Source organism: Portunus trituberculatus, chromosome 38, assembly GCF_017591435.1.
Source record: "Portunus trituberculatus isolate SZX2019 chromosome 38, ASM1759143v1, whole genome shotgun sequence".
Classification (NCBI taxonomy): Eukaryota; Metazoa; Arthropoda; class Malacostraca; order Decapoda; family Portunidae; genus Portunus; species Portunus trituberculatus.
Genome location: NC_059292.1, coordinates 8858169 through 8874175, shown reverse-complemented (window position 1 = coordinate 8874175; position 16007 = coordinate 8858169). Strand labels below are relative to the sequence as shown.

Below are 16007 nucleotides of genomic sequence, written 5' to 3'. Positions count from 1 at the left end.
CATTTAACTCATATCATTAATCTCTCTCTCTCTCTCTCTCTCTCTCTCTCTCTCTCTCTCTCTCTCTCTCTCTCTCTCTCTCTAAGACGCAATCTCAGCTTTCCCTTGTTCTCTATTTAAAGTTTCATTTTTCACGCCAATTTTAAACATCTTAACTTTCTTTTTTCTCTCTCTTCCGGTACCCATTATAACTTCCCTTCTCCTTCTCCTCCTCCTCTTCCTTCTCTTTCTCCTCTTCCTCCTTCTCCTCCTCCTCCTCCTCCTCCTCCTCCTCCTCTTCCTCCTCCTCCTCCTCCTCTCCGCAGCAGCTGTCCCTTTCTCCCTAACTAATCTCAAGAAAACCCATGCTGGTCTTCTATTACTACTACTACTACTACTACTACTACTGCCACACTGCTCTACCTCCTCACCATCTACTTTCTACCCTGCCTTCTAATTTCCAAGAAACACCTCTTACCTCTTGGCTTCACTCACTCTCTCACTCTCTCCTACGGGCCTCCCTTTCTAGTTAAGTAGTAGTAGCAGAAACAGCAGTAGTAGTAGTAATAGTAGTGGTAGTAGTAGTAAAAGTAGTAATAGTAGTAGTAGTAATTGTAGTAGTAGTAGTAGTAGTAGTAGTTCTGGTAGATATATGGCAGTCGTGTATGCAGACAATCACTTCTAATCCCTTAAAATTCCCTGATAAACTTTTGAAATCCTTTAGAAATCCATAGAGCAATACACTTCAAGAAAACAAATCTACCCAGAAAAAAATCAAGGTTTGCCTTAAATCAAGTCAAAGATCCAACAAAAATCCACCTAAACGAAAATAATGAAGAAAAAACAAAATGAAAGCATTTCAAGCATAGACAAACACCAACTTAACATCACTAACATAGAATTTCCTCCGACACACACACACAGGGGCACTTCAGCTACGACGTGGACACCTTCAAGTGCGACATGACTCACCGCACCGCAAGACTTTACTTCTACGCCCTCCACTCCCTGCTGCCATGCGCGCTCATGATGGTGGGCTGTGGCAGCATCATATGGCAGGTTCACGCCAACAGCAGGGCACTACACGACGCCGGCATGTGAGTCTCCGGTAGTTTGTTAAAGGGATAACGAAGGATTAAGGGTATTGTTGTGCGATTTGGTGTAGCTTTCAAGTGTTTCATGTTAGGATTGGTGTGAAATGGGTTGTGTGTGTGTGTGTGTGTGTGTGTGTGTGTGTGTGTGTGTGTGTGTGTGTGTGTGTGTGTGTTTTACTAAGATTATGTGGTAGACGTTGCTAACATGAAAAGCAGGAAGGGTATTGTAGAGAGAGAGAGAGAGAGAGAGAGAGAGAGAGAGAGAGAGAGAGAGAGAGAGTTGAAGAAAGAAAGGTTAACTGCACTATGACACCACAAACACACACACACACACACACACACACACACACACACACACACACACACACACACACACACACACACACACACACACACACACACACACATAAAACTCATGGCAAGAAAAACAAGGTACGAACAATAGTCAAGAAAATAAGACGGTGGAAGAAAACAAGACGGTGAAAGAAAATAAAAACAAAATTTAAATAAAAACAGAAATGAGTAAAACATCAACACACACACACACACACACACACACACACACACACACACACACACACACACACATAAGTAAATTTACAGCACCTTAAGGAAAAAAAGTAATATAGTAAAAAAGCAGGACTGGGAGCCACAAAAGAGACAGAAGAACATTACGAGAAAACGACTTGGTGGTTTGGAGAGAAGTGGGCGGAGGGAGAAAAATGGGTGGGGACAGGATTCGTGTAAATGAAGCAGAAAATATCATTGAATGCAAGATGTGTGTGTGTGTGTGTGTGTGTGTGTGTGTGTGTGTGTGTGTGTGTGTGTGTGTGTGTGTGTGTGTGTGTGTGTGTGTGTGTGTGTATATATATATATATATATATATATATATATATATATATATATATATATATATATATATATATATATATATATATATATATATATATATATATATATATATATATATATATATATATATATATATATATATATATATATATATATATATATATATATATATATATATATATATATATATATATATATATATATATATATATATATATATATATATATATATATATATATATATATATATATATATATATATATATATATATATATATATATATATATATATATATATATATATATATATATATATATATATATATATATATATATATATATATATATATATATATATATATATATATATATATATATATATATATATATATATATATATATATATATATATATATATATATATATATATATATATATATATATATATATATATATATATATATATATATAATTCACCACGGTTGCCTGCTGTCATCCAGCCAGCCTTCCTCATTACGAAGCGAGCTCGGAGTTCATAGACCGATCTTCGGGTAAGACTGAGACCACAACACACTCCACACACCGGGAAAGCAAGGTCACAACCCCTCGAGTTACATTCCGTACCTATTTACTGCTAGGTGAACAGGGGCCACACATTAAGAGGCTTCCCCATTTCCTTCGCCGCTTTCAGGGACTCGAACCCGGACCCTCTCGGTGTGTGTGTGTGTGTGTGTGTGTGTGTGTGTGTGTGTGTGTGTGTGTGTCAGAAGGGATGGTAAGGATTATACGGAAAAAAAGGAGAAAGAAAATAAGAGTTCCCGAAAAGAGTTAGCGTCTGTTTGGTAATTAACAAGGGTTCCTCTGTGATGGATAAACATTTGGTGATCTTCAGAACGTAAACTTGATGAGTAGAGAGAGAGAGAGAGAGAGAGAGAGAGAGAGAGAGAGAGAGAGAGAGGGGAGTAGTGCTTATCTATATTTTTCCTATCATGTGTATTTATTCTTAGAGTTATTAAAACAAACCTCATCTCACACACACACACACGGCCCGGTAGCTCAGTGGTTAGAGCGCTGGCTTCACAAGCCAGAGGACCGGGGTTCGATTCCCCGGCCGGGTGGAGATATTTGGTTGTGTCTCCTTTCACGTGTAGCCCCTGTTCACCTAGCAGTGAGTAGGTACGGGATGTAAATCGAGGAGTTGTGACCTTGCTGTCCCGGTGTGTGGTGTGTGCCTGGTCTCAGGCCTATCCGAAGATCGGAAATAATGAGCTCTGAGCTCGTTCCGTAGGGTAACGTCTGGCTGTCTCGTCAGAGACTGCAGCAGATCAAACAGTGAATTACACACACACACACACACACACACACACACACACACACACACCGCGTAGTGTAGTGGTTAGCACGCTCGACTCACAATCGAGAGGGCCGGGTTCAAGTCCCGGAGCGGCGAGGCAAATGGGCAAGCCTCTTAATGTGTGGCCCCTGTTCACCTAGCAGTAAATAGGTACGGGATGTAACTCGAGGGGTTGTGGCCTCGCTTTCCCGGTGTGTGGAGTGTGTTGTGGTCTCAGTCCTACCCGAAGATCGGTCTATGAGCTCTTAGCTCGCTCCGTAATGGGGAAGACTGGCTGGGTGAACAGCAGACGACCGAGGTGAATTACACACACACACACACACACACACACACACACACACACACACACACGTCATGTTTTCAAGTACCCGTCACCCCAACACAGCCAGCGCGACGTGTGCTGAAGAGGGCTTTCAGTCCCGGGAGATGAAAGGAGCTTTGTGAAGAGCGTGGCGCGGCGGAGTTGGGATGAGGTGCTCAGATGTGATAGTTCTAATATTGCTTATGATAATTTGATATGTATAACGCAATCTTTCAAACTAATTTTCCTCTTAAATATCAACAACAAAAAACATCTTCTAGTGGCACATATTTAACACCAGGTTTAATTCGCAGCATTAAAGAAAAGCACAGACTTTCCAGGCTTGCAAGTAAATGGCTCATGACTTATAAAAATAGATATAGAAAATATAGAAACCTTCTAACAACAATGTTGCGTAATGCTAAAAACGAATATTATAAATATAAATTTAAAGCCATTCAAGGTAACCCCAAAGAAACATGGAAAATAATTAATAGTGTCCATTAACCTAAACAATATTACAGATTCTAATACAGTTAGTGCCTTTAACAATCACTTTGGCAATATCCTTGACTCTTTCTATACGAACGATGATGGTCAAGTCGCTGATTTTCGTAATTATTTTACACCCACAACTAATTTTTCAATGCATCTTTACCCATGTGACGAAACAGAAATCGAGGGGTTTATCAAATGTAACTCTTCCGGCATCGATTAAATTAGTGCCACTTTATTAAAACAAACACTGGGTAGCATTTTGACCCCACTTACACACATTATAAATTAATTTTTCTGTTAAGGTGCTTTCCCCGATAAACTAAAAATAACAAAAGCCTGACCTATTCACAAGTCTGGGGGCAAAAATGCAATTGATAACTACAGACTAATATCCATCTTACCATCTATTAGTAAAATCTTCGAAAAGGCCATTGCACGTCGATTCTGTGCTTTTCTTGAGGAGTATAATCTAATAACAAAAAGCCAGTTTGGATTTAGGAAAAAAAAATTCTACAGAGGCAAGGGTTCTGAATTTTGTTTCAAAGGTATATACTGAATTAGACAGGAAGTATTTTGTTGCAAACATGTTTCTTGATATTTCCAAAGCTTTTGACACAATAAACCATGACATTCTACTAGACAAATTAAATAATATTGGTGTTAGGAAACCATGTTTGAATCTTTTGAAAAGTTGTTTATCTAACCGCAAACAATTATTTTTTTTTCATAATATTTTTTTTCAGAGTACAAATTTATTAAACAGGGTGTACCTCAAGGCTCAATACTTGGTAAAATTTTGCTCCTAACCTACATTAATGACATTGTAAATTCTAATTGTAATGCTCATTTCACTATGTACGCTGATGACACTAGTTTCTTAATCACTGATTCTGATCTCCATGTTCTTCACTCAAAACCATCGCAGCAGTAAAATAATGTCAATAATTGGATTAAAGCTAACAAGATGAAATTAAATATTGATAAAACACATGTTATGCTATTTCAGAATAGGTCTTTGGTTCATGATTTAGCGCCAGGAAAACTAGCTAGTCACATTGTTGATCGTGTTAAAACTAATAAATCTTTAGCAGTTACAGTTGATGATCGTCGAAATTGGAGTGAACATATTGCTAATGTGTCTGTAACTTTATCAAAATTCACTGGAATACTGTATCGTGTTGGAGATAAATTAACTGTAGAATTAATGTTAACTCTTTACTATACACTGTGTTACTCAAGATTAATGTATTGTTTTTCTATTTGGGGTTGTACATGGCCATCTTTCCTAGATGTATTACTCAAAATCCAGAAATCTATTCTAAGAATGATATTCTACAAGCACAAATCTGACTCGACAGAGGAAATATTTTCCAACTTAAAATTACTTAATTTAACCTACATTCATAAATTCTTCCTTTTACTCAATATTTTCAAATAATTGAAAAATTATGCTGACATTTCTTTTCTTCAAGAACATTTTCGTGCCACTCGTACTAACCAGATAAATATGGTTTGTTAGAACTACACTCTTTCGAAATTCTAGTATGTGTCTTGGTCCTGAAGTTTGGAACACACTTCCTCTATCAATAAAATGTGAATATAATACATTGTCAGTCAATAGCTTCAAATTTAGAGTAAAAAAGCCTGTTTATCATCTTCAGTCACTACAGTAATGTTCTAAATACTTTGTCATGTATGTACACAATAGAATTATATGTATTATTGATTTATCATGCATACAATACTGTTTCCTGAATAAATGACATTTTTTTTAAATGGCATTTTTTTTTCTTTTTCATATTGCTATGGTGTACGAATTTTTAGATTTATAATGCTCTCTTTTTGGGGGGTTTTCAAGAATGTATTGTCACTATTTTGGACTGAGTGAAATTAATCCTGTATAATGTCCACAGGTCTCCATAACGAGATTTATCTCTTCAGATCTTTCCACGAATGCATTTTATTTTCTTCATGTATGTATGCATTCATGTATGTATGCATTGTTTTGGAATAGATTTGTTGAATTTGAACTTGAACTTGAACACACACGTTCATCCACAGGTCCCAAGAGATGGTAGCGAGGCGGGATCGCAATCTCGCTCGCTCAACTGTCCTGCTCCTCGCCCTGCTGCTCCTCTTCCTCGCCTGCGTCCTCCCTGTCTGCGCCTACAACCTCTACACGCTGCTCTCCCAGACTCCGAGCGTGCACCTCAACGTAGCCATCTACATGATCTACTGGGTGCAATACGGAGTCAACTTCTGCGTGTACGCTGCCGTGAACCCAAAGTTTCGTAGGGCATATAGAGACCTATTCTTAGGATCTGGAATGGGAAGCGGGGGCAATAGTGGCGGGAAGGAGCAGGAACAGGAGGCACAATCAGGGCATCAGGGAAAGCATACAAGCCATCAGTGACTAAGTTAATGCTAGCCACGCCTCATCTTCGCGTGGCGACATCCGTGGCGTTACCTGTAGAGGAGGAGGAGGGGGAAGAGGAAGAGGAGGAGGAAGAGAAGGTAGTTGAGGAGTCAAGAAAGAAACATGTTATAGGAGAGTGCCCCCTGCCCCTCCTCTTGCCCATGCTTCTCCGCCTGCCGAAGGGAAAACGGAGTTGCAAGTACCTTCGCTCCTGCAGCTACCACGGCACCCACACCGCATCGTTGGCACTTCCCACCGCAACGGAACGCAAAATACCCACCCCTGTCATGTCCTCCACCCACATACACTCTTACTCCTCCGCTCCATTCCCTCACTATTGACCATAAAGGTGCTCTCTCTCTCTCTCTCTCTCTCTCTCTCTCTCTCTCTCTCTCTCTGTGTGTGTGTGTGTGTGTGTGTGTGTGTGTGCGTGTTTCTTCTGAGGTAAGTAAAAGCGAGGTAAGGAATGAATAAGTAGGAGAGCAAGCGATGAAATGACTGTGAGGAATGTATGATGGGAAGGACAAAGAGAGAAATATATGAAACAAGAAAATTATGGAGGGCAAAGGAAGCACAAGTTTAAAGGGATAAATAGATAAGAAGAGATATTAATTAGCCTGTTCGCATTCAGCGTTTGATGCCAGACAGCGCTAGATTTTGTAATTCTTGCTGGAAAATAAGTACTTTTTGGAGCAAGTTTTACAAGCTTACACGGGTGTATAGTTACACACAAATGCATCTGAAATTTAATTAAATTAATTTCATGATAACTGATTGCATATAACAATGTTTGAGCCTCAATTAATAATTTCAGATGATGTTCTTAAAACAGCATAAAATTGTATCAAGGCAAGCAATTTATCATTTCATACTATTATCAACGGATGTATACTGATACATAATTTCATTTGAGTATAACAAACAGCAGACAAGTCCATGCAGTACATAGAAAACATAGTATTGTGTCGCAGACTTAATGCTTTCCAGTACGATATCGTCGGCTGCTGGCAGCAAATCACAACAACAATATACCTAGATAGGCGCTACCCTCGTCCCTGAAGTTTAGTGCGTCGTACGTCTGCCAGCGGTGCTGATTGTTTTTATTTCTCTGATTATCTTTACATATAGGACGTGACAGTGATATCCATATTTTTCAACACTCTCAGATAAAATGCAGAAACCGAAATTGGCATAATTTTACTTTTAGTGCTCATACTTACTTAAATAAAAATTATTATCAGTTTTTTAACTTATCTTATAATTTCATTAACAAAGACTTTTCATACACCAGCAAGTTAGAATAATAACATTGAATTATGCTTTTAATTTTAAATGCTCATGTGCAACAATTCATGTTGTACTTTTTTCTACACATCGATTTCCAGATTAGCTAAGTCACCCCTTTGCCCCAGGAACTCTGAGACAATTAAAAATTCTAGCGCTGATAGACGAGCCTAGCTGCGAACAGGCTAATTGCTGTTGAAAATTAGAAGTAGTGAGAGGTGGAAGAAGAGAGAAAGTGAAGCATTTGTGAACGAGAGAGACAGATCAGGTCATTAATCGTACAAAGTGAGAGAGAGAGAGAGAGAGAGAGAGAGAGAGAGAGAGAGAGAGAGAATCATGTACCTGAACCACAAACAAATATACAGGTAACTACACACATACAGACACACACACACACACACACACACACACACACACACACACACACACACACCGCTGCAGTATTGTTGGAGAGAGAGAGAGAGAGAGAGAGAGAGAGAGTATATGTGAACCTACCACCGCCGTGTCTATGTACTGCCATTTTTCAGGAAGAGATGACTGTCACATATCGCTCCCCATGAATTGCTGTGACCTCAAGGTGTGCTACTAGTGTATTCAGATATTAAAGACATTATTGATACCTCTTACTGTGATCTTTTTAATTTACCTCCGGCGCCAGCTTCCTATCCCTCCCATTCATCCCCCCATCACTACCTACACTAACTTCATCCTCACCACCATTACTGCCTAAATCATTTTCAGTGTTTCTTTTTCAGGTACTGACAAAGGTATTACTGACATTTCCTATAATGCTCTTTTTTTTTTTTTCATTACCGTCATCCCCATTATTGCCATCAGCGTTACCATTTCCGTATCATTATCTGTGTTTTGTTTCTACGAATTCAAACATGAAACCTTGATAAAAAAAAAAAATAAAAAACTGTAGACTTTTGAATTACATCTACCACCACCACCACTACCACTATCCCCGTCACAAATAAACTTTCCGTCCCTGTTACTTTAGCCACTGTTAGAAAACCAAATATTAGATTGTGATTCTTTCCACCACCATCACCACCACCAGGACCACCACCACCACCACCCAGACCAGTATCCAAGTCATCACCACAGAAGTATAGTTGTCCAGTTATCTATATCAATAAGAATAATCGATCTTTTTAACGTTCTGTCTGGCTGTCTGTATGTCTGGCTGGCTGGCTCTATGACCGGTTGTCTGTGTGTCAGGCTTGCTAGTTGAATGGCTCTATGGCTGGCTGTCTGTGTATCTGGTTGGCTGGATGGATGGCTCTATAGATGGCTTCTGACTGTTTGCCTGGCTGTCTGTTTGTATGTCTGGTTGGCTGGATGACTCGATGGCTGGCTGTCTGTCTATTTGTCTGTTTGTCTGGCTGGATGACTCGATGGCTGGCTGGCCGCCTGTCTGGCTGTCTGGCTGGATGGCTGAATGACTGGTTGTCTGTCTATCTGGCTGGCTGGCTGGCACAGTTCCCAACATAATGGTCTGAAATCTGGGATAAAACTAATACCATTCTAAACGGAATGTCTGATGATCTATAGTGAAAAATATGGTGCGATTTCATGGATTATGTCTCCATTGAATGTTATTTCCAAGGTTATGATCCTTTTGCTGCAGATACGGAGAGAGAGAGAGAGAGAGAGAGAGAGTAGTCACGACAGCAAAACTGACTATTAATTATACTTAATTGCGTTCTACTTAAAAGTGCGGCCACACGGTCGAACAATGTCCGACGGACAAACATTGTTATCATATCACAGGAAAAGCAAGATGACGTCATAGGCGTTGAAATTATGGCAGTGGATCTGGCAACAAACAGTGGTACCAGATGAGGTTATTAACCACTGTTTTTACTCTGCTCAAAGACCGGTGGACAATGCTCGAAGGTGATGTCCGTTGACAACACACAGGTATTCAAGTCAGTGTGTAGACTTAGGCGACTAGTGCAGTACAGCACTACCATGGTACACAAGAAAAAAAAAAAAAACACAAGACCAAGAAAATTGCACTATGCAGCATGATCATTGCTGTTCTATGTGAGGAGAAGGAGGTGACAAGAAGGGAATGGTGCAAGAATTGGTTGCATAAACGTAATGAAAGGGGAAGCCATGCAACCATTTTACAAGAATTGAGAACTGGTTATGAATCGGACTTCACTTCACTAACTATATGCGGATGGACCCGAATACCTTCTACGATTTACTGGAGAAAGTAAAACCTTTTATAACCAAGCAGGACACCTGTATGAGGGAGAGCATTTCACGTGCAGCAGTTCTGGAGGCAACGTTAATTCACTTTTCCACCGGGTGCTCCTACAGTTCCCTTCAATACAGTACAAGAATATCAAAACAGAATATGTCTGCAATCATTCCTGATATGTGCCAAACCATCTATGATGTGCTTAATAAAGCCCCGTCCAGACAAGGGACAGCTGCCCGCCGTGCAAACACTGTTACCAGATATCATACTGCTTCAACTGTTTTGATGATGGGAGCGAACAAGACGTCAGAAGCGAGAAAACCACGGGCAGATCATCCAAGTGACCTTGCCCGTTAGCCTCCGGAACTCCCTTGCAGTCAGTTTCTGATTTCCACTATACACTTGACGGGAGAACATGTCTGTCCCATGTGGCAAAGAACATGTGAAGACAATCACTCACACGATTATCTTGAAATTCTCGCAATATTGTCACATGACTTCCCATTTTCTCTCTTTTCTCCAACCACTTTTTACACCATTGTCTTTTCTTTTTGTGGTGCTTTTTCATGCACAAAGCAATAATAATGCTACACAACGCTATTCCTTTACTCCTGCGACGGTTCTTGCTGTATCCCATATTGTCCTAGTCTCAGTCAGGTTGTGATTATATATATATATATATATATATATATATATATATATATATATATATATATATATATATATATATATATCAAGAATGTTTAACTTTAATAAAAAAAATATTTATGTATTAACAGACACCCCAACAACAGCGGAGTGAACTCAGTGAAGCGTGTAGCCGAAGGGTTTTCCAAGAAATGGAACTTTCCTAACTGCATCGGAGCAGTTGACAGGAAGCACATCCTCCTTACATTCCTTAAGTACCCTTGGCTATACTTCGTCAGGTCTTGGTGACTTGAATATCTTTAGTCTATCTCTTTCCTGTTCTACCATCACCTTAGTTATATTAATGTCAGCTTCTCACTCTCCTCTGCTCTAAACATCTCTTCACTATCTGAGATTCCGTGTGTGTTCTCCTGAGTGAAGACAGCTAGAAAATACTCGTTCATACTTTCATTGATCTCTTCCCCAGAGCTAATCATCTCCCCATTAAATGTTTTTAAAGGATCTATATTTTCTCTGCATTCCGTGAGATTCATCAGATATCGCAATATTTCACAGAAAAGTGTTCAATTGGATATCGCATATTTTTGGGTATTCTACTATCACATACTGATATATTAAACATACCTACGGTATAAACGCCTTAATAGTAAAATTAAGTTATAACCATGCATTATGTGTTTGTTTTTTATACTATCGGAATCCATGGAACACAAATTACTTAGTTTTTTTTTTTTATGTCCTGGCCTATAGCGCCTGTAGGTAACCTGAAGAATTGAAAGCGCTGTTGAGCTTCCACCCATTAGTGGAGCAGGCAATTTTATATATAGTGGTACACATATTAAGGCCCATATCACCACCCAAGCGTATCTTTAGTATAACCCCCTGGAACCTGGGTATCATGGTGACATGTAGGTAACTTTAAACCACTTGATAAACGGCAAAGAGTTTTAAGGCTGTACGTGGTGGGATTCGAACCTACGCATGGACGTCTGCCCGATCCACTACGCCACCGACTCCCTAATACTTACTTATTGATAACTCAAAGTTGGTGACATTTTTTTTCCTTCTCGGTTAGGAAGAAGACTACAAGGAACCATGAACATATGAAGCCCCGTAAAAGCGTTTATTTTTATAACTTAGAAATGAAAGTCTCATAATGAGATAGTCTACTGACAACCAATTAATTCTGCATAGTCAAACACCAAGCCGAGACCTAGCTAATAGACAGTCGCCATCCTGACTAGTAATTTTTTGTCTAAAGGCATACCATGTTACGGCAAGACACAGCATAGGAACACGGTGATAAAACCACTGCAGCACCCTCCGATTATTTCAGTGTCGGCAGCAAATTTTCTTCCTTCTCCTGAAAAAGAACAAAAACAGCTGCGTCCTTTCCTTGTGCAGCTCTAACCTCTGCAGAGGTGAGGTGAAATGTGTGTTAAAGTTTTGTGCTGTATTAGAATCTCTAAATATCAAAGAGCTTGGTACACCAGGCGACTATATTTTGCTCTATATAATGATGCATAAACTAAAGTAACTATAAAGAAATACCATATCAAAATAACAACAGAAAAATACTGGAAGGAGTAAAATCATGGTAAATCAATAAATACATCGTGGTACAATGTTTAGAGACGACCACTCTGTACCGTAACTCCGTGAGACGATCCAGCCCCACTCCTGAATTAAACCAGCCGACGAACGCTGAAGACTCACGAGAATGGGTAGTTTCCTATAGAATCCAACGATCATCTCCCTCCCACGTGTGGGAGGGAAAGGGACACCCTCCACTACCACAACACACTCCCCTCCCACCATGCGCTGCTGCCGCGCCTTGACGTATTTCTATAAACAACTTTGTTTTCAATATATGTTGCATTCTGATCACACTATATTGTTCACAAGAGGTTTTACTGTATAATGTAATGCTATTTTTCAGTATTCAATAAACACTTGTTGAAAATAGCGAACAAAATCAAACGTGTTATAGATATTTTTTTACTCTTTTCTTTGTTCAACTCGTTATAATACCATTTTGTTTTATGCTTCGTCAAGTTTCAACAATACATCTTGATTCTACAGTCTTTGCTGATTATGATGGTGGCAACCAGAACTGGCTATCTCATATATGAGGCAAGATACAATGAATAAAACATGAACATTTTTCGATAGGGCATCGATGTCGGTAACTCACTATGGACATTTTTTTTTTAAATTGCCTACCCGGCGGTAGATCACGTATGCTCGCGACGTAACCAGTGATGCGTAGCGTAACTTTGCAGCCGGTTTGAACAAACTAATTGAAAATACACAGACATGATTGAAAGCCACGTGTGTACATTGCGTGCATAGCCTGACTCCGCTCATGCCTGGAGTGCACTGATTCTGTCAGCTGCATTGACCTCAATTAATATATTCTCTCTCACTCTAAACACTATCATATTTGTCTTATATATTTTTTTTAGATAGCTTGGTGAGAGACAAAAAGCACATTTCCCTCTCTCTCTCTTTGCAGCTTTATTATCCCGTTCCTTTATGGGATCACTATTTTAGACGAGTCTCCTCCATCTAATCCTGTCCTCCACCATTCCATGGTTCTAAGTTCTTCTCCCTTCCATCTCACGAATTTTCCTTTTATGCCTCCTGACCTCCACTTCCATGTCTATTATCCTCATAACATGACCATGCCATTTAAACGGCGCCTTTTAGCACTTCTTTATTCACATTTAGAAGGCTAGACCTGTAACTACTTTAAGTTCTAATGACTTTATTTTTAATCTTATACTTCTTCGTCACTCCACTCACCAGGCACCTATGCCATATCTGCCATTATTATACTTTCAAAAATATGTACTTAATATGTATTACCTGCATACCTTTATTTATATAAATTTGATATTAAAAGAATTTTAACAATTGATAGAATAGGATAAAAGTATTTTACTGATATATTAGATTAGTTCTATATATCATTGTTACCGTTTTTTTTTTTCATACAGATACTTCATCTACAGTATAACTCAAAGAATTCTTTCAAGACCGTTGTCATTACTTTCAAAGTCTAAATTATCAGGCCATTACTGGCCTGCTACAAAAGGCTGGCCTGGCCACATTGGTAAAACTATACCGCAAGCAAAGGCCCTGGATAATCCTTATCCTTGTTTGCACTGAGGCAACCAGACCTCAAACAAGTGCACGGAAAAGCAAGACAAACAAACAGCAGCTGAACTGATCTGAAACATGTTCCAGTTGTTGCAGCTACCCCTACACCTCCAGGGCCACACAAAGGAAACTTGACTTTGCAGCTACCCCTACACCTCCAGGGCCACGCAAAGAAAACGTGACACACACACGCACAGAAAACTAAAAACTGGTACGTACACTGAAGGAAAATCTCATCACGGGTACAAAAAAATGTGATGAACAGATAAGGAATATATATTTTATACACTTCCATAGTACAGGTACAAAAACTGTGATGAATAGATAAGGAACTTAAGAGCAAAGGAATGTAACAGCAAACAATAACAGATTCAATGATAATCTCAATATCGCGTTTTCTAAAACTTGGATATGAAGAAGACATACACGTAAAACAGCATAATGTATGACAGTATTCTCAACCTGGGGTTCCAAAAGATAACTTCCAGGAGGACGTAGATGGCTACTCCAATAATATATTTCTGCATTACCATTACATATAGTGTCAGTCACTAGATTAACACATGTTCGATGTCAGAATCAACATTCTGTTCTGGGTCAGATCACTCGTGGTTCCGGTAGGTAGTCTTATAATTCAGAGGGTTCTAAACGAGAAAAAGGGTAGGTTAAGAACCCCCTGGCTTATGAAGATCTTCAACTTGATCTCGATGCTACAGGTGGCTCGGGATCGCTCCGAAATCAGGCCTTTGGATCGGCAACACGTGCAGAGGACAGGAGTTGACGATCCAAAGGCCTAGCTCCGGAGCGATATGGTCTTAGATGCTACAGGTGGCTCGGGATCGCTCCGAAATCAGGACTTTGGATCGGCAACACGTGCAGAGGACAGGGGTTGCCGATCCAAAGGCCTAGCTCCGGAGCGATATGATCTTAATGCTACAGTGTCCTAAGATCTCTCCTGAGACAGGCCTCAGTATCGACAGCTCCTGTAGGGAAAGAAAAAGAGGAAAAAAAAAAGCTACAAAATCATAAACCAGACGCCATCTTTCATACTACTATTCCCTGCATCTAGCACTCCCCATTCTCTCCAGGATCTCCTTCACAGTTTCAATCATCCTTTCACTCACCTCTCCATACAGTTCCAGTAACAACACAACACCATCTATTCCCTTCCTGTCTTCTTCACCCTGGCACTCACCAAATATCTAATCATGTGGCAGTATATTAAAGAAATCTTGCGAGCTTTTCTTCTTTGAGACAATAGGTGAACAGAGGGTACATACCGGACATCTACGGAAAAGCGTTGGCAGCAGGCAGAGAGGCTGTTTCGATATATTGAAGAGCAGACGCTTCAGCGGATCTTTGGGGCGGTCTGACTGCTGCTCGCTCCACAAAGAACGTCATCACATCTGTAGCTGACGTCACTCGATCCTGCCGAAACCGTAGCTCGAACCTGCTTCACAGCTCCGATACGAAAACCCAAAACCAATTCATCCCGACAATGCACACTTAATACACAACATAGGAATCCAAAACAAACACACAGACAGACAGACAGACAACACACACACACACACACACACACACACACACTTCCCTCTGAAACTCATACACACTAACATACATCACCACTTGCATCATCTCATTCCTGTCTCTGGCATACTGCTCACACTGTGCCAACACATGCTCCACCGTCTTGTTTTTTCCTATATCACACATCTGGCACACTTTGTTGTGGGACTCAGACCATCTGTAGCTTCTTGCATTCACATCCATACCTGCCTCAGAAGAGAAGGCTGCCATCATACCATTTTACATACACTGGAGCCTCTTTTCCTTTATACCCCTCTGAAGTACTCTTCTGCTGTATCTTATTCCTCCATTCACTCGGTCCCATACACTTCACCATTTTGTCCATCTCGCTCTTCCACTTCCTTACATCCCATTCCAGGCCTACTCCATTTCTAGCAAACATGTTCCATTCACTCTCAACATAGCCTCCCTACTACTCGCTGAAATGCCCAACTAGTTTTTAGACCATTCTTCACTACCATCCTGACACACTTCTTCCCCACCAGCTATTCCTAACATTCCACAGAAAAACCGATATATACATCAAGCAGAGTTCAGTAATTGTGAGTGAATTATTTAGGTTAGGGGCCGGAACAGCCAGGGTCATATGATGATCAGTAACAAGAATGTCTCCT

The 16007-nt window shown here is 39.9% G+C and overlaps 1 protein-coding gene and 1 long non-coding RNA gene across 3 annotated transcripts in view; one reads left to right on the top strand and one right to left on the bottom strand.

The window, feature by feature from the left end:
- Positions 1–8405, top strand: part of LOC123514636 (protein trapped in endoderm-1-like) — a 76281-nt gene extending 67876 nt beyond the window's left edge. For both annotated transcript variants that reach the window (XM_045272623.1, XM_045272622.1), the window contains exons 3-4: positions 904–1076; positions 6140–8405. In XM_045272623.1, the coding sequence (XP_045128558.1) occupies positions 904–1076; positions 6140–6491 (525 nt within the window). In that variant the 3' untranslated portion in view covers positions 6492–8405. The remainder of the gene's footprint in view (positions 1–903; positions 1077–6139) is intronic.
- A 5656-nt stretch (positions 8406–14061) lies between these two features.
- Positions 14062–15173, bottom strand: LOC123514635. Its single transcript, XR_006677657.1, has 2 exons — positions 15084–15173; positions 14062–14786 (listed from the first exon to the last, which is right to left on the bottom strand). It is a non-coding gene; the product is annotated as an uncharacterized LOC123514635 (long non-coding RNA).
- Positions 15174–16007: the final 834 nt, after the last annotated feature.